Source organism: Aedes albopictus, chromosome 2, assembly GCF_035046485.1.
Source record: "Aedes albopictus strain Foshan chromosome 2, AalbF5, whole genome shotgun sequence".
Classification (NCBI taxonomy): Eukaryota; Metazoa; Arthropoda; class Insecta; order Diptera; family Culicidae; genus Aedes; species Aedes albopictus.
This window is the reverse complement of record NC_085137.1, coordinates 332,501,086-332,526,062: the sequence shown is the minus strand read 5'-3', so window position 1 is coordinate 332,526,062 and position 24,977 is coordinate 332,501,086. Positions and strand designations below refer to the sequence as shown.

General features: G+C 38.9%; 1 protein-coding gene across 1 annotated transcript in view; it reads right to left on the bottom strand.

Moving 5' to 3' along the window:
• Positions 1-439: 439 nt before the first annotated feature.
• Positions 440-24,977, bottom strand: part of LOC109426171 (uncharacterized) — a 275,931-nt gene continuing 251,393 nt past the window's right edge. Inside the window, exons 6-8 of the mRNA XM_062852538.1 lie at positions 17,399-20,825; positions 4,531-4,771; positions 440-4,465 (exon numbers count right to left, since the gene is read on the bottom strand). Of these exons, the coding sequence (XP_062708522.1) occupies positions 4,273-4,465; positions 4,531-4,771; positions 17,399-20,825 (3,861 nt within the window). The 3' untranslated portion in view covers positions 440-4,272. The remainder of the gene's footprint in view (positions 4,466-4,530; positions 4,772-17,398; positions 20,826-24,977) is intronic.

The window sequence follows — 24,977 nt, the reverse complement described above, 5'->3', positions numbered from 1 at the left end:
AATTTTCCAGCGCCATGATCATTCCCAACACACATTTTCGCTGTATAAAAGTGGAACAAGCAACTTTTAATCAAATTTTTGCTTAAAAACGGCTAAGTTCAGATAAAAGGGTACTTTCTAGGGTACTTTATAAGCTAAGCAGCTCGTTCGAGGTTGCTCATTAGCCTTGCAAGATCCTTCTGCGCTGGGCCCATAACCTATTGAGGGACTTAGCTTCGAGTAAAGGACACGAACACTTGAGAAAAAAACGGCTAGCTTTATTAAATACATCTGTACTGGTTGGAGCGTTATAGTGGAATGAACTGTTATGGAACAATAACAAAGGTGGTTGCTATGCTGTTAACCCGGAGCGATTGCTACTACGTTAACAAATGTTGATTATGTAAACGGGTAAAACGACCAACCTAAGGAGTTGTGATATGCACGATTGAAAAAAGGATAAATTTTCTAATTTTATTTCTCTATCGCTACCAACTGTTGCAGTTAATTGTTTCACTATTCTAATCTCTACAATTGTTTCCTTCTTCACTATAATATTTTTAATTCCAATAATCTGTAACATCTGCATACATCCATTCTGTTTTTTTTTTTCTATTTTCGTTCGCCAATTTGTTCGATTATATGTCCTCTATTACCGTTACAACATTCCATTTAGTTCTTCTGATTCTAGTTTTGGTTTCTTATACATGTTCGAAGAATAAAGACATTCCTTTGGTAAACGCTTGTTAAAATTCCTTCTTTTCAGATTCATTGCAGTTAATTCTCTCCTAGTTTGCAAACAACAACAGTTTTTTTAGTGTATGGGAAGATTTGGCTAGTTTTTTTTTAAGATGACATCAGAGCAAGGAAAGTACGGACGTCTCGTTTGTCGCTACTGATCGAGAGAGTTATAGTCGAAAGAAAAGGTGTTTATTATTGAACAAGGTGTAAAGTGGATGCACTTTACTTATGAGACAAGTTTCAACGGACAAGAGAAAACGAGATGTCAGAAAAATAGAGACTTTTAAATTTCATTCTATCATATAGACTCTTATACTGCAATCAGAAGATCGGCTAACATTTGATTTGCAAAATCCAGTATTGGCCGCATCTATAGCACTTTTCTTTTCAAAACCTTACAAATCGAGATCCTTGATCCTTTTAACGCGCATTTCTTCTATACCAAAACCCTGAATCGTATTTTCTTATGTACCTATCGTATTTCAGTGTTCAATGGTAAATGACTTTTGAAAATGAACGGTACCTATGCTTTTGCCCTACATGCTAATTTTTATGTTTGGTTTGATTATTTTGGTGATGTTTCTTTCTTCTTGGGTTACTCTTTTGAACATTTACGTTTATCTGCTATCATAGGTGAATAAACTGTAGTCTATCATTGTAACTGGGTTAAGAGTTTTCATTTAGCTTTCGCAATGGTATGTCATCGTGTGTCTGTTACTGCATATCAGGAATATTTGTTTTGAATATTGCGACTGGACAGCTATGCTTTGATTTGCTTTTACCGGTTGGTTTTGATTTTATCGAATTGAGGTTGTTTTTAACAATTTGTTTGCTAAAAATTTAGTCCACCGTTCGACCCTTTCTATTCGTAGTGATATTTTAGTCTGATTTAACTACATTTTCTGTCCTTTATTTAAGTATGAAATTGGTGTTTTATATTTTTCCCATAAACAATCGTTGACGAATTTCTGTCACGTAGGTATATATTCAATGTTGAAAAGATTTTTTTTCTGAATAATTGACTGCAACAGCCCACTCCAGATTACGAGGCCTGCCAAATTTAAAGGGAAACAAATGTGTTTACAGCTCAATAACTAGAACCAAATTAGTTTTTAAATGTAGTTGATGGTGTTAGAATGCATGTGAGTTTCTTCGTCCTGCTCTATATTACCACTGAAAATTCTAGGATGCGTAAATTTCAATGCATATTATTCTTCTCAAAAGTTCTTTGAATTTTAAACCAACCAATCGCTATTAATCTTTATACAGAGATCGTGTTGCTTTAAATTCGGCCGGTCGAATTGTGAAAGTGCTGAATTACAAAATGTTTAACGCAAATAGAGACATAAAATCCTCCTTTGTCCGACGATGAGATAGATCGCAAGTGAGAAATGAATGAAACATGATCAGTAGCTTTTTTTAGGGAGTATTTTTAAAGCATTTTTAACATTTTGAAATGTTGGTGTCGATAGGAATATTACTGCGAATGAGCAAGTTCATGGAGATGTTGAGAAATGGCTGTTTGGCAAAGGTTCACATTTGTGTGTGATTTGCCGTCTGATTGTTGTGGTGTAGTAGGCTACTTTGAAGATGATAAGACTTATGCCGTTTTTCTTTTTTAACCTGGGTTGGAACTGGATTGGCGGAAAATATGTAAACAAACAACGTCAAACAAACTTTAGTACAAGCGAAACCGAAGTCGGGTTGGGGTTGAAACTGTGATCTGATCCAGTTCCAACCCAGGTTGGAACTGGATAATAAAGAAAAACGGCATTAGTAAATATGCGGGTTTCCGATTTGAATGCTTAATATGATGGAATATGTGATGGGGAGATAGTGGTAAGAAAACACCTTTTCAATCCGCTTCTGATTATATTGATGGCTGTGAGCATATTCACATTAGACGCATATGCAGAGAGAAATTTATTGATTGATTTTTCTTTATTTAAGAGACTTTCAGCCCTTGGCCGGTTCGTCTCTTGAGAAAAATGAAAAAATGATTGGAAAGATACAAAAAAAGATGGACGAGTCAGGGATTGATCCCATGACGATCTGCATACGAATCGGAAGCTGCAGTTTTTTGAGCACTAAACAAAGCCCATTCATATATAACAGGAGAAACAGAAAAACCGGAATTAAATTATCAGTATGATCATGATTTTTAAACTTTGAAGAAGAAACTCTCATGCATGTTTGAAATAACTCAATTGTATCTTTGTATGAGATCAAAAATTCTCATACTATAATGATGATCTTTTTCTGTATGAGAAACTAAAAGTCTACCGTAAGGACCAAGATAAGGACCCTTTTGTGAATAGCAGAACTGTGTTATATAAGATGATTCTGGGTAAAAAATGTATTTCTGAATACCATGAAACAATAGGGTAGATACGTTCTAAATATGACTTTAAACTGTTTTTTGGCACATTTTATACGATCAGGCCAAAGTGTATATTTTCATCACAATACTTGCTAAACTATGAGAATAATTTTAAATCGACTGTATACTTTTTCTACAAAAAAGTTTGATTTTCTAATTTTTACGTAGATTTTGCCAATGTTCGAAAGGTAATTGAGAATTTTTAAATTTGGTCAACATTTATTTGCCTGTCTATGAAGGCATAACTAAAATCATGTCCTGCAATAATTTCACTTATATGTACTTAAAATTGCTACGCTAACTACTTCCGTAAAATGTTTTCGAATATCGTAATGTTGCTTCCCAATTATGTGGTGGATTTTTTGTTTGTTTGTGGATGATCTACTAAAAATGATTAATATACCTACTTTTTGGTTTTGTTCTCTTGTTTTCCAGTTTGTGGTTTAGATTTAAGTCAGTCTCATTTATGCAAAGTATATGTATTTGATCAATTTACAACAATTCACGCCACTAATACAAAGAACATGTACAAAACTGAGTATTATAGAAGCGATCGGTTCAAAATTATGCTCAAAAATCCCACTAACTAATCACGATTGAATCAACAGCCGGCAGTGGAGATTAATCTTTTGTATGAAGTTCTTCAGAAGAGACTTATTTCCCATTAACTACTTCTGATTATTTTTGATTAGATAAACCACACTTACAGCCAATTTCAAACAACTTGTTGACCCTGTACCAATTGCATCGTTTTCCATGTTACTTTAAGTTTATAGTTCTAGAATACAGTATAAAACATATTTACCGTTAAACAAAATTTAACTTAGGCTTAGATTCAGTCAGTTTTTTTTATAATGTTTTACTTTTCAAGATTTCGGGGTTGAGTTGGTTCACTTTTTCACGACTTGGGGTTATGTCTACTTAGCTGTCAATAATTAAACCTACGATAGAAAGTTAAATTTTACCTCGATCCAATGCTTTACGTTTATTCCTTTCGATATAACATTCATCAGTTTCCTTTCGCATTTCCAGCTCACAAAGACATCAATCTATCAACAGTAGAGTGAAACGATAACATCTATCTGTATTGCTCTTCGGTGGATTACAATGCTACATCCACGCCTTTCATTTGTCCTGTCTCTTCCATCAAATTTAACCTGAGGGTCAATCAGCTAGCTAAAATATTTCAATCCAGCAACTAGTAAGAACTTTTCAATAAACAATTCCGAATCAAGAACCGCAATGTGAGCGGCTCTACCAATCAGGGCATTCGCCGTGTGCGGAAGTGCATGATGTACATCATACCGGGCCAGCGTAAGATCCGGTCTGGCCAACATCGGCGCGATAATATTGTGCACCATTTCTCTGTGTGTAGGAAATAAAAAAAATCAAGTTCTTGATCAAAGAAATTCTATTAGGAATAAGCTTACCGATAGACGACACCGAGGTTAGACTGATCTCTGACAGCGGCCTTACACAACTCTAGCCGAGCCGAGTGCGGAGGAACATACCGGTCCTGGGAGGAGCCACACAGGAGAACGTTCTTGAAGTGGTGCAGGGTACTGCGTTGACTCAACCGGAACAGGAAACTTTGCCGAGGGTCGGGTGCATCGCGTAGGCACAACTGCAGAAGAGAACCACTCTTCTTCCACTTTTGCATGAACCACATACCTGAAAAGAGAACAAAAATCGCTTTTAGTCATCTTGATTTTCACAGATTTTTAACAGCATCCCCCAGAGCCCATTTCTGAAAACGTGAGAAAACATTATTATAGGGTGTACAGAATATGTATAACTTCAGTCAAACTTAGGAAATTGGTTTAACATATGGGCAGCGTGTAAAATATGACAATAATAATGAATAATAATTTCTCAACAGTAGCATATGGTGTCCCAACCAGAGTTGATGTACACGTGCTGTAGTCCTATGTGCGGGAGCCACATGGCAAGCGAGCACCCAGGAGCTCTGTACATTTTGAGACTGAAAGTTGTGCGCCTCATTTTTCTCAAGATGTGTCTCATGAGCTTCGTCTCATGCGCTGATTAAATTACAAAATTTCACGACAAAAACTTCTAAACGAACGAGAATTGAAACCTTAACCTTTGCATTGAGAATCCCTAGTCGTATCGTATAGACCAACCAGACACTTGAGTTGTGTACGGAAAAAAGTTGTTGAGGTTCTTCGTTACCAAGAAGTTGTTTTTCACCTTAGATACCAACAGCTCACGCAGCGCATGAGACGAGCTCCCCGGGAGCTAGGTACCTAGCTCGCACCCACCAGATTTTCGTGAGCCTCCTAGCAGCACACTGCGATTTTGAAGAGCTGGGAGACAATTTGGTAAGAGGCTCGTTGTCACATTTATGTACACATGAGCAATGAGAAACTCTGGTCCCAACTAACATTTTTAGCGCTATAAGCTTTAGTCATTTGCTTTCTGCTGTGTAACAGTCGAATTGAAGCAGTGAACGCTAATCACTTGTTGCTGGAGTTGCCTGTACTGCGCTCTATTCTAACTCCGGCGGGAGATGTTCCGAATGATATTAAGTTTTGAACTAATCGAATATGAGTCGCCACTAATAAAATAGCTGCTACTATACAGTACAATTTGTTATGCTGACTAATCTTCGAACTAGCTGCGCTTTGAAGCTCTTTATGCGATATCATTACAGCTAGAAGTTGTAATAAAGAATCGATTGGTATAGTAACAAGGCTTGTCGGATGTAAACAGTATTGTCAAAAAAACTTTAAGCAGGATATATATCTGCTATACAAATAGTTTACAGCTATCTATCTCAGTGTTGTAAACTCATTATGGTTGCTTTTATTGCCCTCTAATCCAACTCCGGAAAAGATGCCGGAAGATGTACAAATCGAGTCCCAACCTATAATACAGCTGCTTGAAACAAACACAAAACAGCAGCGCTTTGTAGCTTATTAAGAAACATTATTTCAGCTAGAGTCTGTGATAAAGTTATTCATACCACCAAGGCTAGTTCAACTCGGGACCCACGTTTTACTTCCCTTCCGAAGAAAAAAACTCACATTTTGTGAGTTTGTCGGGAGTGGGATTCGACCATCCAACCAGGTCCGCTTCACTACCACAAAGGAATGTGCTCATACATTATCGAAGCACATAAAAACATAGCGGGATCGCGCGGGATACTTAAAAAAATCAAATAAACAACAACCTTTTTAACCCTTTGAAGCCGGAATTTTTCCAAGCGTTATCATAGAGTTTTTTTTCTACGTATTTCTGTGGTTTTGGTGCTCAATAGCATAGAAAGGGCAGTATATGATGCACAATATTTTTTCTGGATATCCTAAGTCAGCGGTTTTCAGATCGTGCACCGCGGTGCACCTGGTGTACCGCAAAGCTTTGCTAAGTGCACCGCGTGTCTTCCAAATGTATTACCTTCACAATCGTGTTGAGTGAGTGTTGTTTTGTAATTAAATCACTCCAAATATATCTTTTAGATACACAGAATATAGGAGGCCTGATTTAACCATCATAAAACCAAAATAAATTGATTTTGGTTCCATCGTAGTAGTAAGTATCTCACAAAAGTTTGTTTTTTAACTTGAAGTTGTGGCTTATTCACTGTACCTTCAATGGAAGATACTCATTTTATTATAGACTTTAGAAAATTTCAAATTAATTCAGAACAAAGCGATCTTACGGCGGAATTGTAGGAAAGTTTCTGATAAGACCATAGAAAAATCACAGTTCTAGAGATCTTTGGATATCTCAAACAAACACGAGGAAAATATTCAATGGTCGCGTCGGAAATCAACCATAGTTTTTAAGGTTCAAGTATAGAACCTATCTTCAACAATTCGAGATGGGGTCTCTGCATCAATTTACAAGTTAATCTCAGAGAACATGCTCATTATTTTCGAAGGAAATTTCATCAAATATTCTTATAAGTTTGGCATGAATACTGAGGATAATCTTACCAGCTCTTATAAATATCTCCAGGAATTATGAATAATAGTCTTAGAAGCTATGTAACAAATCTGATATGTACAGAAGCAGAACTTTACCGAGTTTCTCACCAGGAGTCCTCCAAAAATGTTTTTTTATTGAATTTTTCCAGGGATCTGCTGAGGATTTCGCTAAGAATCTCGAAGACCTGAACTGGAACTTCGAAAAAAAAAACACCAGCAAAAAAGCAATAAAGAAATACAAGAAAATAACGAAATGAAGTAATAAAGAAATACAAGTAATAAAGAAATACAAGTAATAGTCATAGTTTTACAAGATCGGTGAAAGAAAGCCTTTTCAACGACATGTCTAGTGTATGCACCAGAAAGTGGCATCGAAAAATACACTAGAATTTTGTAACAAACAAAAAAAAATAGAAATTTTGAAAGAATGCACCGCGCGACGATTCATTTCTTAAAAGTGCACCGCGAAGCAAAAGGTCTGGAAACCCCTGTCCTAAGTCATCCAAACTGTTCTTGAGTTCTGACCCTAAAGTCTACGAGTGTGGCGGTAACTTGTTTCATTATACAAAGCTACGATTTGTATTCTATCATGCCCAGTAAATCTTCTGAAAATTCAATAGGCAGTATTAGATCATTCGGGATATCCTAGGTCATCCAAAATGTTCTTGAGGTTAGATTCTAAAGCATACGCGTGTAATGGTAACTTCTTTCATCAAACATAGCTACCCATGACTTGCAATCTGTCATGTCTAGTAAGTCTTCTGGAAGTTCAATAGACAGTATCAGATCTGCCGGGATATTCTAGGTCATCCAAACTGTTCTTGAGTTTAGATCCTAAAGTCTACGTGTGTAACGGGAACTTCTTTCATTATTCAAAACTACGACTTGTAATCCATCATGTCCAGTAAGTCTTCTGGAAGGTCAATAGACAGTATCAGATCAGTCAGAATATTGTAGGTCATCCAAACTGTTCTTGAGTTCAGATTCTGATGTCTACGGGTGTAACGGTAACTTTTTTCATTATGCAAAGCTACGATTTCTATCCCATAATGTCCAGTAAGTCTTCTGAAAGTTAAATAGACAGTATCAGATCAGTCGGGATATAGTAGGCCATCCAAACTGTTCTTGAGTTTAGATCCTAAAGTCTACGCGTTTAACGGTAACTTCATTCTTTATAGGGTGGGGCGGGGCAAGATGGGTCACCTAAGGATGGATCACCATAACTTTGTAAATACAAATCGTATTGGTTTGTATTCGCCCGCTACTCTTTATTACACTAGTTAGCTATGCTAAAAGTCGATAAAAAGTTCATTAAATACAAAATATGACGTTAAGCAAGCAATTTTAAAAAGTGATCGATTTTGCACCGTGAAAAAAGTGCGGGGCAAGATGGGTCACCTTTTAAGTAATTCACATTTTCTAAACGAAAAACGTCAAAATATGAGATTTGTTCGGCATTCATATATGCTCCATATCCATACTGAGTAAACAAGAGCTACTAGTGAACATTTTATAAATTTATTTGGAATATAAAAAACTTTACGATTTGAGTGATCCTAAGGTGATTTGAAAATCGACGTTTTCACTAAAAAATTATCATAATTTTATGTTATAATTTTGAGCGTTCATTCCGCTTGATTGAAGTCATTTATGAGATAGTTTTGTAATAAAAAATAAATAACTTTGGAATGCTCCAAAAATACGTTCAAAATTGAAGGTGACCCATCTTGCCCCGCGGCCGTTTATATGGGGATTATATGGAATGTATCGCATAAGAAAAATGGCTAAAAATCATTTTATTTTTTAATTCCAATGAGAGTGAATAATTTTTCAATCAATGCCCCAAACTTTTGTATATTCATGCTGGTCATCTAACAAAATTATTAACATAATCAGAACATAAGTAATGCGCCCGAAAATGGCACTGACCCATCTTGCCCCGCGACCCATCTTGCCCCGCCCCACCCTACATAGCTACGATTTGTAATCTAGCATGTACAGTAAATCTTCTGAATGTTCAATGGACATCATGCGATCGGCTGGGGTCATCCAAACTATTATGATGTTAAAAATCTAGCATCTACAGCAATTGAAGTTTTTGTTTCGGCTATATAGAGATATGTTTTATAATCTATTATACATACTGGAGCTCACAGAATACTATCAGAGCCTATGATCTAGCTTCGTGATATTTTGATATTGAGAATCGTACACACTGTCCAGCAATATGGACAACATATAACATGGAGTTTACAGCCGTAATAATATATTTTTGTTGTTTTGAGTTACACAACATTACCAACTGTATAAACTGAATAAAAAGATCTTCACAGCACTCGATTCGTGGCTGCAGTCCTTATCCTTGTCCGCGTCCCACATTCGCCTTCAGATTTGTGCTCGAGATGTAGCTTCGTCATATAGCCGAGGCGGTAAACGCACGGGTATTCAGCATGACCATGCTGAGGGTGACGGGTTCGATTCCCGGTCGGCCCAGGATCTTTTCGTAAAGGAAATTTCCTTGATTTCCTTGGGCATAGAGTATCTTCGTGCCTGCCACACGATATACGCATGCAAAATGGTCATTGGCAGAGGAAGCTCTCAGTTAATAACTGTGGAGGTGCTCATAGAACACTAAGCTGATAAGCAGGCTTTGTCCCAATGAGGACGTTACGCCAAGAAGAGAGAGAGAGATGTGGCTTCGTCATATCTTAACCTTACCAGGAAGTTCTTGGATGTAGGGAAGTTTAGTGAACCTGAAATATCTCAAAGGTATTTTGGAATGTTTCTGAGTTTTACAGAAGTTCACGGAGGTGGGTGGGTTAGACTAGGTAACGTAACTTTTAATAGCACAAATGTTTCAACGGTACAAAACAATGCTTACTAGTCTTTGAAGAATATTGAGGAATTCCACGGAGTCATGTCAGTCGATCCTGAGCGACCATTTCAAAAATATCTGAAACTTTGCACAGTTTTTCAATTTCATCTAAATCGCCATTTTTCGATATTAAACCTTCATATTCACTCACGACTAACTTTTCAAAAGGGTGTATGCGAAAATAGTTCAAAAATATTCTAAAACCTGTACAGCAAAAACGGATTGTTCGATTGCTATGAATTTTTCAGCAAAGTTAGATAACTAAATGATGATTCCTTAGAAAATATACACTGTAAAAAATTTCTTTTTTTACTCTAAAAAAATATGATCTTTGTCACAAAAACTCAAATATCTCAAAACCTTATCTTTTTACCAACGTCATTTTTTTATGGGAAATGGCCCATTTTTGTTAATGGATATTTTTGTTTGATTATTCATAATTACTATAGTATCTATTTGAAACTTAGACGCGATCCAGTGTTGTGATCAAAAATATTGAGAGTGTCATACTTTTTATTGTACGTGACTGATGAAAAAATCCCTTGATAGTGTTGAAAAGCTGTTGATTATAAGAAAAAAATGGAATTAAACTTATTTTTAAGACGAAAGCTGTATAATGAAAGTTTTATATACGCGTATATAAGATTCAAAATGATCGTTAAAGGCGTGCTCAATAAAAATTCATTGTCAGTGTTACGTTTGTTTGTCTGTATACATACCATGACAATACTCACGAAAAAGCAAAAAAATACTACTGCTATGGATATTAAAGATTTTATAGTAATTTTTTTCTTCAGCCAAGCAAACAACACCAAACTAGTCAGTTAAAACTAATAAGTGATTTTGTTTATTATAATTAGAGGGTCTTGCCCGGGATTTCCCGGGACAAAAATCCCGGGAAATCCCGGGATCTAAAAAATCCCGAATCCCGGGATAATTTTCCAAATTTCCCGGGATTTCCCGAAAATAAAAAAAGCAGCAACAATTTCTTTCTGGCAGGTCCTGAGGCCATCTTTTTCTATGGAAATTACTAAAATGTGGATTCTGAGTGTTTATTTTAAGCTATTACAAGTCCATCTAGTATGGTCATATTTCTTGCAACATTTTACGTAGCAGAATTTGTTGCGAGGAAACATGTGGAACATGTGAAATATTTTCAGGTGGAACTTCTGCATTTTTTAAATATATTTTTCGAAAATTAGGTACTACACTAGGTGATACATATTTTCAAAAGTTTCTGGAGCGATCTCCAAAAAATAATGCAAATAAATAAATAAATGGCGAAATTTAGCTCACATATATCTTGACAGAATAATTGCCGAATTTTTGGAGGCTTGTCATTCAGGAAAATGGGTAATTAATTCCTGGCGAAAGTTCTCCAGTACTATTTTATGTAATCTATAAAATATTTTTCCAATAGAATACCTTGCGACATTTTCCCTAAGTTCAGAAAAGTTCCATACGTATCTCTGCAGAGAAACGTGTGTAGATTCTAAAGGAAAATCTTCTCTGGGTTCTGTAGAGAATACTCTTAGGATTTAGCATAGAACTCTCTCAGGTTTATGCAGAGAATTGTTTGAGGATTTTGCAGAAAAAAATCTCAACATTCTATTGGGAAACCCTCATGGTTCTGCAGCGACTCCTCTTAGGAGAGAATCCTTTCTGAATTTGACAGAAAATCCTCAGAGAGTTTCGCTGAGAAACCTATTGGGAATTTCCTATCAAGATTCTTTATAGAATTGCCACATAGATTCTATAGATGATCCTCTCATAGTCCTGATAATAATTCCTTAATCAAATCATGAAAATACTGTGGACAAGAAATTATGGAGCAATCAAGGGAAAAATTACAAGTAAATTTTTTTTCCAGAAAAAAGGCACTCCGTAATTATGTTCTCTGCCGATTTTTTAAGGAAGTTTTTTCAACCAAAATAATCGAGGTAAACGAACAGACAGCAGTGGGACCAGCTCTTTTTGGGCTGGGATTTTTCCAATATCATTTTACGTGCCAATAGTCCTATTGGTAACAAAATACATTAAATTAAGAGTTTCTTACAAAAAACAGCAAGAAAATTTTTGACAGATTGTTGAAAATTGCAGTTTTGCCAAAGGATCAGAGGTGTTTAAGGATGGAATTGTCGAAGTCCTTGAATAAAACTCCTGGATGTTAAAAAGAATCTCTAATAGATTTCATTCAACAATTTTTAGAAAAGCTTTATAAGGTTCTTCAAACGATTTTTCAAGATGATCTAGGCAATTCCACAAGAATTTCTAAGGAGGACTGGCCGTGTAATACTCAGGATTTTTTGCCAACTGTTTCTTGAAATATTTTACCAAATAACAGAAATTCTGTCATTTTTATATGCATTTGATTAAAATAGAATTCTTTAATGACCAAAAAGTTGGAAAAAACTTTAAAAAGTTATCATTAAAACATTTTAAATCACTCTTGCAACCTTTTCCATACAAGCGCTGTCAGAGAAATTTCTCCGAGGAAAAACAAGGATTCAAGTAGATTCTTCATCCCTCCAGAAATGATGTTATCTTTAGAAATATCTTAAAAAAACGAAGAAATCTTCTCTTCGAATTCTACCTAGAACTTGTTGTTGTGAGATTATAGAGCACTCAAAAGCCAATACTTAAAACTATTTTTGTCAATAAAAATAATACCGGGGTTATTCGATGGTGTAGATAAAAAATATGTTATTTGAACATTTTTTGTCGATGAAATTTGATAAAAATGTTTTAGAATTTATTCCATTACTTTTTATATGACTTTAATGGAATTTTGATTTTTCCCGGGATCCCGGGAAATCCCGGGATTTGAAAAATAAAAATCCCGAATCCCGGGGTTTTTTTCAGTCCGGGAAACAAGACCCTCTAATTATAATCTAACGAACAACATGAACAGTCGCTTTCTCCAAGGTCGTTTGACAAACGAGCCATCTGTATATCATCGGTAGGGACAATGGAAATTCGCGGCAAAAATCCTTAAATTTCGCGGGCTAACATTGAGAATTTCGCGGTGATTTCGCGGTACCATGTTTTTGATCGTATCGTTGAAGAAAACACCAATTTCGCATGCGAAATTATTAATTTACGTGGATTTTGTAAGGAAAAATTATAAAATTACAGAAAAAGTAACAAATTTGATGAAACATCAGAAAAAAGTAGATGTAAAATGCATTAAACTTTTATTTCGAAAGATTCAGAATCGTTAATTACTTTACACTGTGAAAAGTTATCAGCTTGTTTTGTCTAAAATTTTAAAATTGGTGGATAATTGAGGTTATTTTCTAAATGTTCACAGCTTTCGCGTCATTTCGCGGGATTTCTTAAATTTCGCAACCATTGCCCAATTTTGCGGATTTCGCGGCGTCCGCGAAATCGCGATTTTTCATTGTCCCTAATCATCGGTAAAGCAGGGCGCAGGAAGTTCGAAAACGACAACAACTGAGAAATTGCCAAAAGTGCTAAGTGCAGAGAGTCATGCCACCGTACCATTAGCGACATCTGTTTAAACAATTTAATCACGCCCCTTTCCAAAATGCTTTGAAATATTCTTCAACATCTATACCCATTTCAATATTTTTAACGTTGCAAAACACGCTTTCAACATTCATCTTGAAGAAGAGGGAAAACACCTTTTCTCAAATGTAACAGCAAATTAATGAATTAACAACCAATGCGCGGAGGGCGTGATAAAATCGGAACATTACTGTACATATAATATACATAATACATAATACAAACAACTTGTTTTACTCACGCAAGGCCATTAACAATAAAATCAGCATCAAACTGCGATTTCCGGCCGAATAATTTACACTGAAAAAAAATTATTACTAAATGTGAAAATTGTGAAATGTTTGAATTGTCATAACTTTTTTGTTTATTAGTTTACCATCACCAAATTTTTATGGTAGATTGCTAATACAATGGACCGTTTTCCCTAATAAATTACCTTGGTAAAAAGATAGGGTTTTGAGATATTTGAGTTTTTGTGACAAAAGTGATATTTTTTAATGTTAAAAAAGATTTTTTTCACAGTGTATATTTTCTTAGGAATCACCATTTAGTTAGGGGGATTAGGGGCATAATGGACACCCGGGGCGAAATGGACACCTCTGTTTTTGCCGAAACCGTTGAATTTTATGTAAAACTTTTAATGCATAAGTGTAAAGGCACAAGTCATCGTTCTATTTTTCAAAAGTACCATTTATATTCCTTCAAAATAACCAAAATATCATTGAAATTGAACTATGTTTTTCATATGGTGGATTTCTTATAATTTCGAAGCAGCAGCCAATAAGGTATTACGAGTGTTTGAGTGTGTTCAACATTAAAACAAGTGAATTGTTAGCTCTTTTACATGTTTAACAATGGATAAAGTATTATATTTTTGATCAGAACTTACTCAAAATAGCAATTTCAATGTTGTAGTCGATTCGGGGCGAAATGAACACTGGCAATTATAAATGGATGTACGCGCGTTGCATACTGTTAGGCGTTTTAGAAAGTTTGGAAACAATGAATCCGATTATTTTAGCCTAAAATTTATTTAATTAACTTTGATGTTATGTAAACTCGTCTAAGATGGAGTATTATATATGTGGTATTGATCTCCGTAGGCAAACTACTTAACTGGTCGATATTATCAAAGATACAGCATAAAATATGCAGGGGTGTCCATTATGCCCCGATGGGTGTCCATTTCGCCCCGTACCTTTCCTGCCAGCCCTAAAAACACACGGTTTACAATTCATTATTTCTTCACAATAATGACATTCTACCTGCTGTAAATGATTGAAATTCGTAGGAAATTAGTAAAAGTTGTAAGCCAACTGATAATATGTTTATGCAATTCAGTAGCATAATTTACATTTTATATAATTCATTTTGGTATCATAATGGCCAATTTTTCCGAACTAATTCATTATGCAACTGAAATGAGTTGCATAATGAAAAATAATTGTATAATGTTCATAATGCAACTCATTTGAGTTGCATTATGAACATTATGCAATTCAAATGGGTTGCATTATGAAAAAAATCATTGCATAAAATTTTGTATGGAACTCGTAGCAAAACTCGATTTTTTCAGCACTCTTCGTATTTATCCAACTCGGCTAGCCTCGTTGGATAAATGTACGACTCGTGCTGAAAAAATCATCTTTTTGCAACTCGTTACATAAATAACTATAAGTTTTTGTCTGCTATACAGGCCTAACATGCTCCTTTGCTTAGGGTATCCATTATGCCCCTAATCCCCATATCTAACTTTGCTGAACAATAAAATCAGCATCAAACTGCGATTTCTGACCGAAATAATTTACACAGAAAAAAATATTTACCAAATGTGAAAAATTGTGAAATGTTTGAAATGTTATAACTTTTTTGTTTATTAGTTTACCATCACCAAATTTTTATGGTAGATTGCTAAAATAATGTACCGTCTTCCCTAAAAAAAATACGTTGGTAAAAAGATAGGGTTTTGAGTTATTTGAGTTTTTGTGGCAAAAATTATATTTTTTCATGTTAAAAAAGATTTTTTTCACAGTGTATATTTTCTTACGAATCACCATTTAGTTATCTAACTTTGCTGAAAAATTCATAGCAAATGAACGAACTATTTTGGCTGTGCAGATTTTTGAATATTTTTGAACCATTTTCACATATACCCTTTTGAAAAGTTAGTCGTGATTCAAAATAAAAATTTGATATCGAAAAATGGCGATTTAGATGGAACTGAAAAACTGTGCAAAGTTTCAGTTCAATAGAAAATCATGAATTAAAATTTTTTCTTAATTTTGATGCTGTTGCTTGGAATTGCTCTATTAGTAAATATGGTTAATTATGTATCATTTAGTGTAGCAGAATAGCATTGCAAGTGTAGATATAAAGTTGTGTACACCTCGTCCTTTTTTTACGTCCATGCTTGGCTAAGTGACAAAAAAATCTACCGCCAAGACAATGAGCTAACTCAACATTTTTATGTTTTTTAAAACATCTCCGTGATTAGGAGAAGTTTACAAAAATATAAAAATGTTTATTTTGATAATTATTTTGGCAGTAGAATTTTATTTCGTTAAGCCAATAGTGGACGTAAAACAAGGTTTAGGTGTACTCCATGAAAGATTGGATGACCTAAATTAGGCTGATACATATTTATTTTTGACTTTTTGTCTCCCCACCCCTTCAAAAATTTTTGGCTGGATTTCGCATTTTGAGGGGGCAGATGAAAAATATTTATCAAAATATCGGGTCTTGCTGAAAATTCTTTCAGAAATCCGATGAGTTTTTAATATTTTTCAGAATAAATGCTTTATTATTTTTATCCCCCCCCTCGACCAGCCAAAGAGTGGTGGGACAAAAAGTGAAATAAATATTTGTAACGGCCTTATCACAAATATTTCATGAAGCGGTACTTGAGAGCTAAGAGGTTCATAGATCCTATTTGGTTGTGTAACGTTACTATCTAAAACGAAATCACCTCATGTTACAGTAGATGTTTTTATGAAACTAAGATCCATAACAGTAAGAATGGCCCATAATAGCCCAAAACTATATAACAACGCTTATTATTCCTCGAACTACTATGGTAAATACAGTGGATTAACACTACGTACTGGAAAAAGCTATTATCACAAGTGTGGAACTGAAGCTTTGGTCTCCGAAGTAGTTTGGTTGATCTGGAATATTTCAAAACTATCTTGGAATGACTCACGAAATTCCATGGTGATTACAGATTACAGTTGGATAAGTAATGGTACAGTTCACTGGGAGAATAAATACTGTTACCGTCAAGAGTTAAACTTCAGGACAGTTTGGACGACCCATAATATCCCAAAGATTCATAATAATATATAGTAGACTTCAGGTCGGTCCAGTAATCGCGATTAATCCTAAAAGGGATACCTGGGGTCCATTGGACCCCAGGCGCCTTATAGAGCTCGTCTTTGATGGAACACACTCAGCGAGGTGACGAAACTGAGGCCATGAAGGTATCCCTTTTAGGGTTAATTATACAACGTTAATTAGTATATCAGATACGCCTGCTGTTACGAGTGAAGACCTGAAGTTATGAACTCCAAGATAGTTTGGCTGACCTGGAATATACCTAAAGTGTCTTTAAATGACATTTGAGCTTTCACGAGCTTGACGGATTTCAGTAGATTATGCAATGCTATTATTTATGGTAAAAACACATAAAAATTTTCTTGGAGACTTGAAGGACTTCATTATAGTACAGTTTTGACAACCGTGAATGTCCAAAAGGTTTATAATAACATCAAGTAGACATCTGATTGTTCCAATTCCGATGGTTAAATATGCAACGTTATTCAGTATAGCAGGTTTGGCTGCTGTTACGAATGTAGACCTGAAATGGCTATAACATTTACGTGTACAAGCGAATCAATCATGAAAGATCGAAAAAAAGATCAATGCTACCCCGAATTACAATAGGAAACTTACCCATATTCACCAGCCCGCTGGAGTTATACAGCGTTCCCAGGTGGGGCCCAGACAGCGACAGGAAGGTGTGCAACCTCGACAGTAGCGGTCGCATCTGAGGCCGTGCTAGTGCCGATCGAACGATGATCGTTCCCAGGGAATGGGCGACAAACGAAATTCTCGTCGGATTCAGCTGGTACGTTTCTATGTGATAGAGTACTTCGGCTACCAACCGGTCGGTCATTGTCTCGAAGTCGGAAAACGTATCTCCCTGGTTGCGTTCGGACATCAGGAATTCCAGATGGGCTCCGGGTAAACCTAGTTCCAGATAGGTTCGCACTAGCCTTAGGTCGGCGGAGTTTCCATCGAGACCGTGAACACATATGACCAGATGGAGACCATTGGTGGAGAATGGTCGAAACTCGTCGCTGATGTGGAAGTATGGCATTTCGGATGCCAGTTTCTGATAGTCGGAGTAGATCGAGCCGGAGTAGCTGATTTGCTTGCGGAACTCTTCCCGGCACTTCTCGAACTCGAGAAGTTGCATGGGTGGATCAACACGTTTCTTGTTTTCGTCTTCTTCCGGTTTTTGCTGGATTCGTTCCAGATTACGCATGGAAGATTTCCGCTCCGGTGGAATTGGGTTCTCCTGAGCGGTGTGGTTCATGAGGCCGTTTTGCTGCGGTATGCTATTGTTGATGATTGCATTGGGATTGTTCAGCGTTTCGGCGCATTTGGCCATGGCGGCCAGCTCGCTGGAGCTCTGCGATTTAAGCACTGGACGTGGAGCTTTGACTACCTCGTAGATGTGGTAGAGTGGGTTGTCGATGGCTTGTAATTCGTATTTCTTGATGTAGTGATGCTGGTTTATCGGTGGTTGAATTGGTTTGCTGTACTGTGGCTGTTGGATGATTTGTTGAACTGGAACAATTTGATACTGTTGTGCTGCTGGAATGATCTGCTGTTGCTGTACGATCATTGAAGGCAGAGCTTGAGTCTGGGGAATTAGAATTGAAGAAGGCTGTTGGGGTGGTGGCTGCACTGGTTGTTGGGGCTGTTGAGTTTGATGAGGAGCTGCAGGTTGCGGTATGGGATTTGATGGAGGTATAATTTTAGGAGCAGGTGGTAGCTCTTTTTGAATATCCTCTATCAAAGAAGGAGGGTCTCTGAATTCGTCTGGTGGCGGCGGTGCCAAGTCACGAAATTGCTGTGGAGGAAGTAATCGAAGATCGTCAAATACGTAGTCGGAGATGTTAGCTAAATCGAAGTCAGATTTAGATTTCTCTTTCTTAGTACTCCTTTTCTGGTGACGTCCTTCCATTGTAGAATGTTGAGTGTTTCGCCTGCCTTCAGTACCTTTCTGTATCGATCGTGGCTCGTTCCATTCCTTTTCTAGGTTGTTCCAGTTTTCAATTTGAACAGAGCTCTTTATATTATCAGTGTTGGACTTAGATTTCATCGAACTTTGATTGCTCCGAACCAGAAATTCACTTATGTTCGACTGATTGCTGTTTTTCCTGTCCATTAGTCGGGGTTGATCGTTTAGTAGTTTAAGCAGCTTCTTCCGTAGCTGTTCACCATTCACAATTCTCTGATCGTTTCTCAGCGTGTCCGGACTAGAGGGTCCTGTGCTTCTTCGACTGGAAACCCATCCCGATTGTTCGCTCAACGATGACGTTGATTCGCTGCTGGAATGGCGCCGCCTCAATCGCATCGGTGGCATCGGAGAATTGCTAAAGGCCGGTGGAGGTGCGAGGTTGGGCAAACTTTCACTGAAGCCAGCCGTGCCTCCTGCTTGTTCCAGTTCCAGATTTTCCAGTTTGAAGGGAACGCTGGCTGACGACAGTAGTCGTCTTTGTTTGATGCGAGTCTTTGGAGTTATGGCTGGGCTATTTGAACTACTGGATTCGTTAGTGCCGTTGGCTCCTTTACTGTTTCGTCGCTGATTGTTGACCATCTGTTTGAAGTCGGAAACTCTTATCCGAGCAAATTCTACCGGTCGATGGGGCAATGTGTTGCTGTTTATATTGGGCGTTCCGTTTTGTATTCGCAGCATTTGGGAGGAGTTGCTACGAGGTATTGTGTTCGATTCGTTTGTGGTGTTCAGAGATCCAGTAGATTGTTGCTTTTTACTACGAATTGGGGGATATGAGTTTCTTGGTGGTATTGAAAGACCCATGCCTGCGTTTTTCGGTAGAGAGTTGTAGTAACAAGATTGCATTTGTGGTGCTTGTTGGCCATTTGATTCATGCTTCATTGGTGTTTGATTGTGGTGTTTCAATTCATGGATGTAGTCTGTTCTCGGTACGGCATATCCGTTGATCTGCTTAGGCATTCTGTTTAGAGTTTGCACGTTGTTTACTGTGTGATGAGCTATATCTTTTACCTCGTATATGCTGGTGCTGTTAGAGCTGTTGGAGTTTGTTGTTTTGCGAGGATCTCCAGGATTTTTGTATTTTTCTCTGAACTCATTTATGTTCTTCAGAAGGTCTTCAGCTTGTACAGGATTCTTTTTAGGCTTGGATGGGATCGCTTGAATAATTGCATTCCCCGGTTGATGGTATATGATTTGTTTTTGATTAAAGTTATCATAATTGACGTTATGGACGTGTTGTCGGGGAAGTGAGGAGGTGTTATTCTGAGTTTCAAGTTGATCCAGTGACTTGCTATGTCGCGTAGGAAGAGTGCCACCTGTAATAGCTGTTCCTGGGGCGTAGACAGCTTTGAACTGATCCCATTGACACTCAGGCTCTACAAGCGTAGAAACTGAATGTCGAGAAAGAGTTTTGGAACAAATACCATTCTGTGATGCAGCTGCTGCTGGGGTTATCGTTAAGCTTGCTTGCAGAATATCACCTCCCAAGGCATAGCGGGTTGTCATTAGCCCCATATAATTATTGCACATTTTTGGTATGGGTTCAATATAACAAGATGCAATTCCACATGAGCATTCCTTGTTGTTAACAATGGGAACTATTTTATTTGGATGATGATGATTTTTCATCTTCCCAAGAGTTCCACTATGATGCCCGTTCAAGTGAGGTTCGCTACCAGATCGCCGTTTGCTGTAGTCCTTGGAATCTGTGTAACGATCTTCGAAGATCAATGGTAAAGAATTGGCATCACCGTCTAATGCAGTGCAATGCACAGGTAATGGTGGGAGAGACGAGAGATATCTGGACCTCCGAGCCATTTCACATATGGACACGTAGTTTTGGTAGTTTGAGTCATAGCATCCACTAGCGGCGTGTCTTGGGTTTTCAATAACAAAAAATCCCTCCGCAAAACGGCGAACTCGTAACGTGTGATGCTTCTTGGCGAGCAGGCTGTGTACCGAGGGTTGAGTGGCCGCCGAGAGTACTCGTCTCCAGTAGAGTATACATTCTGCACACAGTTGTGCTATATCGGAATTGGCTCGTGCCGCTAAATCATCTTCAGTGTCCATTAACTGTAAAACAATAAAAAGAAACAGTAATGAGTTGATTGAAAATTGTTTATGATAGTTTTTGAATATTTATCTCATAGAGAGGCAAATGAACCTAGGTTTAGAACCTCTATAATAAAAGAAAAACCCGGATTTATCCACCTAGTGGTGATAGTGCCTTTCACGTCGAATATGTACTCATGATCTTTCCGCCGACGTAAGCATCCTGAATCCTGTGAATACTTTATTTATAAAAGCAACAATTTTATCCAAGCCATCGAGTTGGGAAACTTTTTGATGGCACATATTTCCGATGTTATGTTCAATGTATAGGCAGAGCTGAAAAATATCAGACCTCTTAGTTGACTGCGTAACTACCTTTTACTATTACTGGACGCCGATCAATACCAAGACGATAAAAACAAGCTAAAATATAATTTATTTCACAACTAAAAATCACTCTACAGTCTTCGGTAAACTTTTTTCTGCACATTTCAGGCTCGAGATTTAATGTGTCGCATGCATGGATTTGGCTGTTATATGCATTTGACTACTTCCAGCAAAACATCCGGAACAGGTACCGGAATACTCTGGTTGTCTAAAATATGATCTGAAACCATGTTTTTGCTAACCGTTCATCAGGTCATCTATGCCGCGATTTGATGTGTTGCATGTATGGGTTTGATTTACTTCAGACGCGGCAAATAGGCCAAATTATTGGGGGGTAAAGCCTGATTTTCCTGATTTTTGGTATGGAAAAATCGAAAAATCGTCAATTATGGAGGGAAGGTGATTGAGTCAAAACTATGCTTGCACCGCACCCCCCCCCCTTTTTTTTTTTTTTCTCCCCTGTTGGGGAAATTAAGCCACTGCGTCCAATAGGCTGAACTTTTATGGCATACCCCCCCCCCTAAGTTGGCGCCTATGGTTTACTTTTATATTTGACCACTTCCGGCGGGACATCCAGAACCGATTCCAGAGCACTACCGGTAGTCTAAGGCTATTTTCCTGCTTACTGTACACCAGGTTATCGAAAAAGCCGCTATTTGATGTGTCGCATACATGGGTTTGATTCCCATCTACATTTAACCACTTCCGGCGGGGCACACGAAGCCGGTTCTGGAATACTACTAGTTTTCTGATTCCATTTTATTGCTAACCGTTCATCAGGTTATCTAAATAGCCGCGATTTTATGTATCGCACGCATGGGTTTGGTTCAACATACGACGAAGACACGTGGAACGCTGTCGACAGAGCAGTAACGGGGATGCTGTGCGCGCTTCAGAAGAAGTGGCACGAAAACCAGAGAGCGCCGAACCGCGAATCGGGAAGGCATGATCCACCGCCGGGGACATGACTGAGTCGTTAGTAACGTGGCACCGGATTTGGTACTGGTCGGGATGGAAACATTTGTGTCGAGAGAACTTCCACCGTCGGCACCGGGAGAACACTGTTCTTCTGAGCAAGTTAGCAGTATCCGAAGGGCTTAGTGTGGCATTAGAATACCCCCCTGAAGCAGTCGCATCAGTGGTACCAGGGGGATCGAGGCATGTAGTAAAGTTTTTCCAATCGGGTTTCTCTGCCGAGGGAAATTGGGAGAAAAAAAAACACACATATACATACACACACACACAGACATCACCTCTCTGTCAGAGTGCCAATACGAACCCGTGGGGTGACGCCTACAGGATCGTTATGGCCAAGACGAGAGGTGTGATGGCTCCTACAGAGCAATCTCCAGAGATGTTGGAGGGGATCATTGGAGGACTTTTTCCGCGTTATGATCCTTGTCCTTGGCCTCCTTTCGTAGGACAGCCGGGGACTGGGGCTGGCGATGAGGAAAGTCCCTTAGCGTAGGTAAGGCTCCAGGTCCAGACGGAGTTCCGAACTTGGCCTTAAAAGTAGCTATTGCAGAAGCTCCCGAGATGTTCAGGTCTGCTATGCAGAAATGCCTGGACGAGGGAGTTTTCCCAGAAGCTTGGAAGAGGCAGAGTCTGGTACTATTGCCAAAGGCGGGGAAACCACCCGGAGACCCGTCGGCATATAGACCAATATGCTTGATTGACACGGCGGGGAAGGTGCTCGAAAAGATCATCCTCAATAGAATGTTGAGGTTCACTGAGGGCGTAAATGGTCTCTCGAGCAATCAGTATGGCTTCCGGAAGGGGAGGTCCACCGTAGACACTATCTTGTCGGTTACAAAAACCGCCGAGAAAGCACTCGAGCCTAAGAGGAGGGGAATTCGCTTCTGCGGGGTAGTGACTCTGGATGTAAGGAATGCATTTAATAGCGCCAGTTGGGCTGCTATTGCCGATGCGCTCTTGCGTCTGGGGATACCGGAGTACTTGTACAAGATTCTCGGAAGCTACTTCCAGAATCGCGTACTAGTTTACGACACGGAGGTGGGTCGGAAGTGCTTTCACATAACCTCAGGAGTCCCACAAGGTTCCATCCTGGGTCCGGTGTTATGGAATGTCATGTACGACGAGGTGTTGAGGTTTGAGTACCCAGTGGGAGTGGTGATTGTCGGATTTGCCGACGATATTACGCTCGAAGTCTACGGTGAAACGATCGAGGAGGTGAAGTTGACTACCGACCACTCGATCAAGGTTGTGGAGGCGTGGATGCGGTCCAGGAAACTGGAGCTGGCTCACCACAAGACAGAGGTGACGGTTGTTAACAACATGCAGTCGGCGCAGCAGACGGAGATCAGTGTAGGAGAGTGAACTATCCTGTCGAAGCGCTCTGTCAAGCACTTGGGCGTGATGATCGACGATAAGCTTACCTTCGGTAGCCACGTCGATTATGCCTGTAAAAGAGCCTCCACAGCTATTGCGGCACTGTCCCGGATGATGTCCAATAGCTCAGCGGTGTACGCCAGTAAGCGCAAGCTTCTGGCTAGTGTTGCTACGTCCATACTTAGGTATGGCGGCCCGGCGTGGGGTACCGCGCTAAGTACTGAATGCTACCGACGGAAGCTGGAAAGTACTTACAGGCTCATGTGTCTGAGGGTTGCAAGCGCGTACCGTACCGTGTCACACGACGCTCTCTGTGTCATTACTGGTATGGTGCCTATCAGCATTCTTATCAGTGAGGACATGGAGTGCTTCGAAATGCGCGGCACAAGAGGCATACGCAGGACTGCCAGGATGGCCTCTATGGTCAAATGGCAGCGCGCGTGGGACAGTTCCACCAAAGGAAGGTGGACCCATAGGTTGATACCGAAGGTAGATAGTTGGATTAATAGGCGCCATGGGGAAGTTACATTCCACCTGACACAGGTCCTTCCAGGTCATGGTTGCTTCCGACAGTATCTACACCATTTCGGGCACGCGGATTCTCCCGAATGCCCAGTGTGCAATGGTTTAGAGGAAACGGCGGAACACGTTTTGTTCGTGTGCCCGCGTTTTCGCACAATGCGTGACCGCATGCTTGCCACATGCGGAGAGGACACAACTCCGGACAACTTGGTCCTGAGGATGTGTAGGGATGAGTTTGGCTGGAACGCCGTTTCAACGGCTATTACCCACATCGTCTGGGAACTACAGAGGAGGTGACGCGTGGACTCGGAGAATGGTTAGTCCAGATGCAGTACAAGAGGTGGTCCAGGGGTTCGAAGTCGGCTTCGTAGGTCATACCGGTGCACGCTATGTTGAAAGGGAAGTATTATAAAAAAATGTTATTCCCTAGGATCATAGGTTTGGACCTCTAGTATCAGAATCTGTGCGGCTTAAAATATTCCATCTTGGGTTTTTTGATATTTTTGATTTTTTTACTATTTTCCCATACAAATGTCGAAAAAAGTCATTTTAAGGTCAATTTCATCCCATATTAAAATGTATGTGAAAAAAAAAACCCCAAGATGGATGATTTTAAATCGAACATATTCTGAATCTAGAGGTCCAAAAACGCAATTCAAGCGAAAAAAAATGGAGGTACATTCACTTTTCATAATACTTCCCTTTGGACATAGCGTGCGGTGCCCTGCGGTCGAGATCGACCCTTACAGCGATTAAGTGGTCGCGGAGAGGAAGTCCCGGTAGCGGTGCTGTCGTGGCGTCGGTCTACTGGGTTGGATCCGAGCCCGCGGTTGGAAAGGGGTCCCCGGCAAGGGTCGGGGTAGGTGAGACCCTGCTGTCTGCAACCTTCGGGTGCGTCTGATAGGGCCAGAAGGG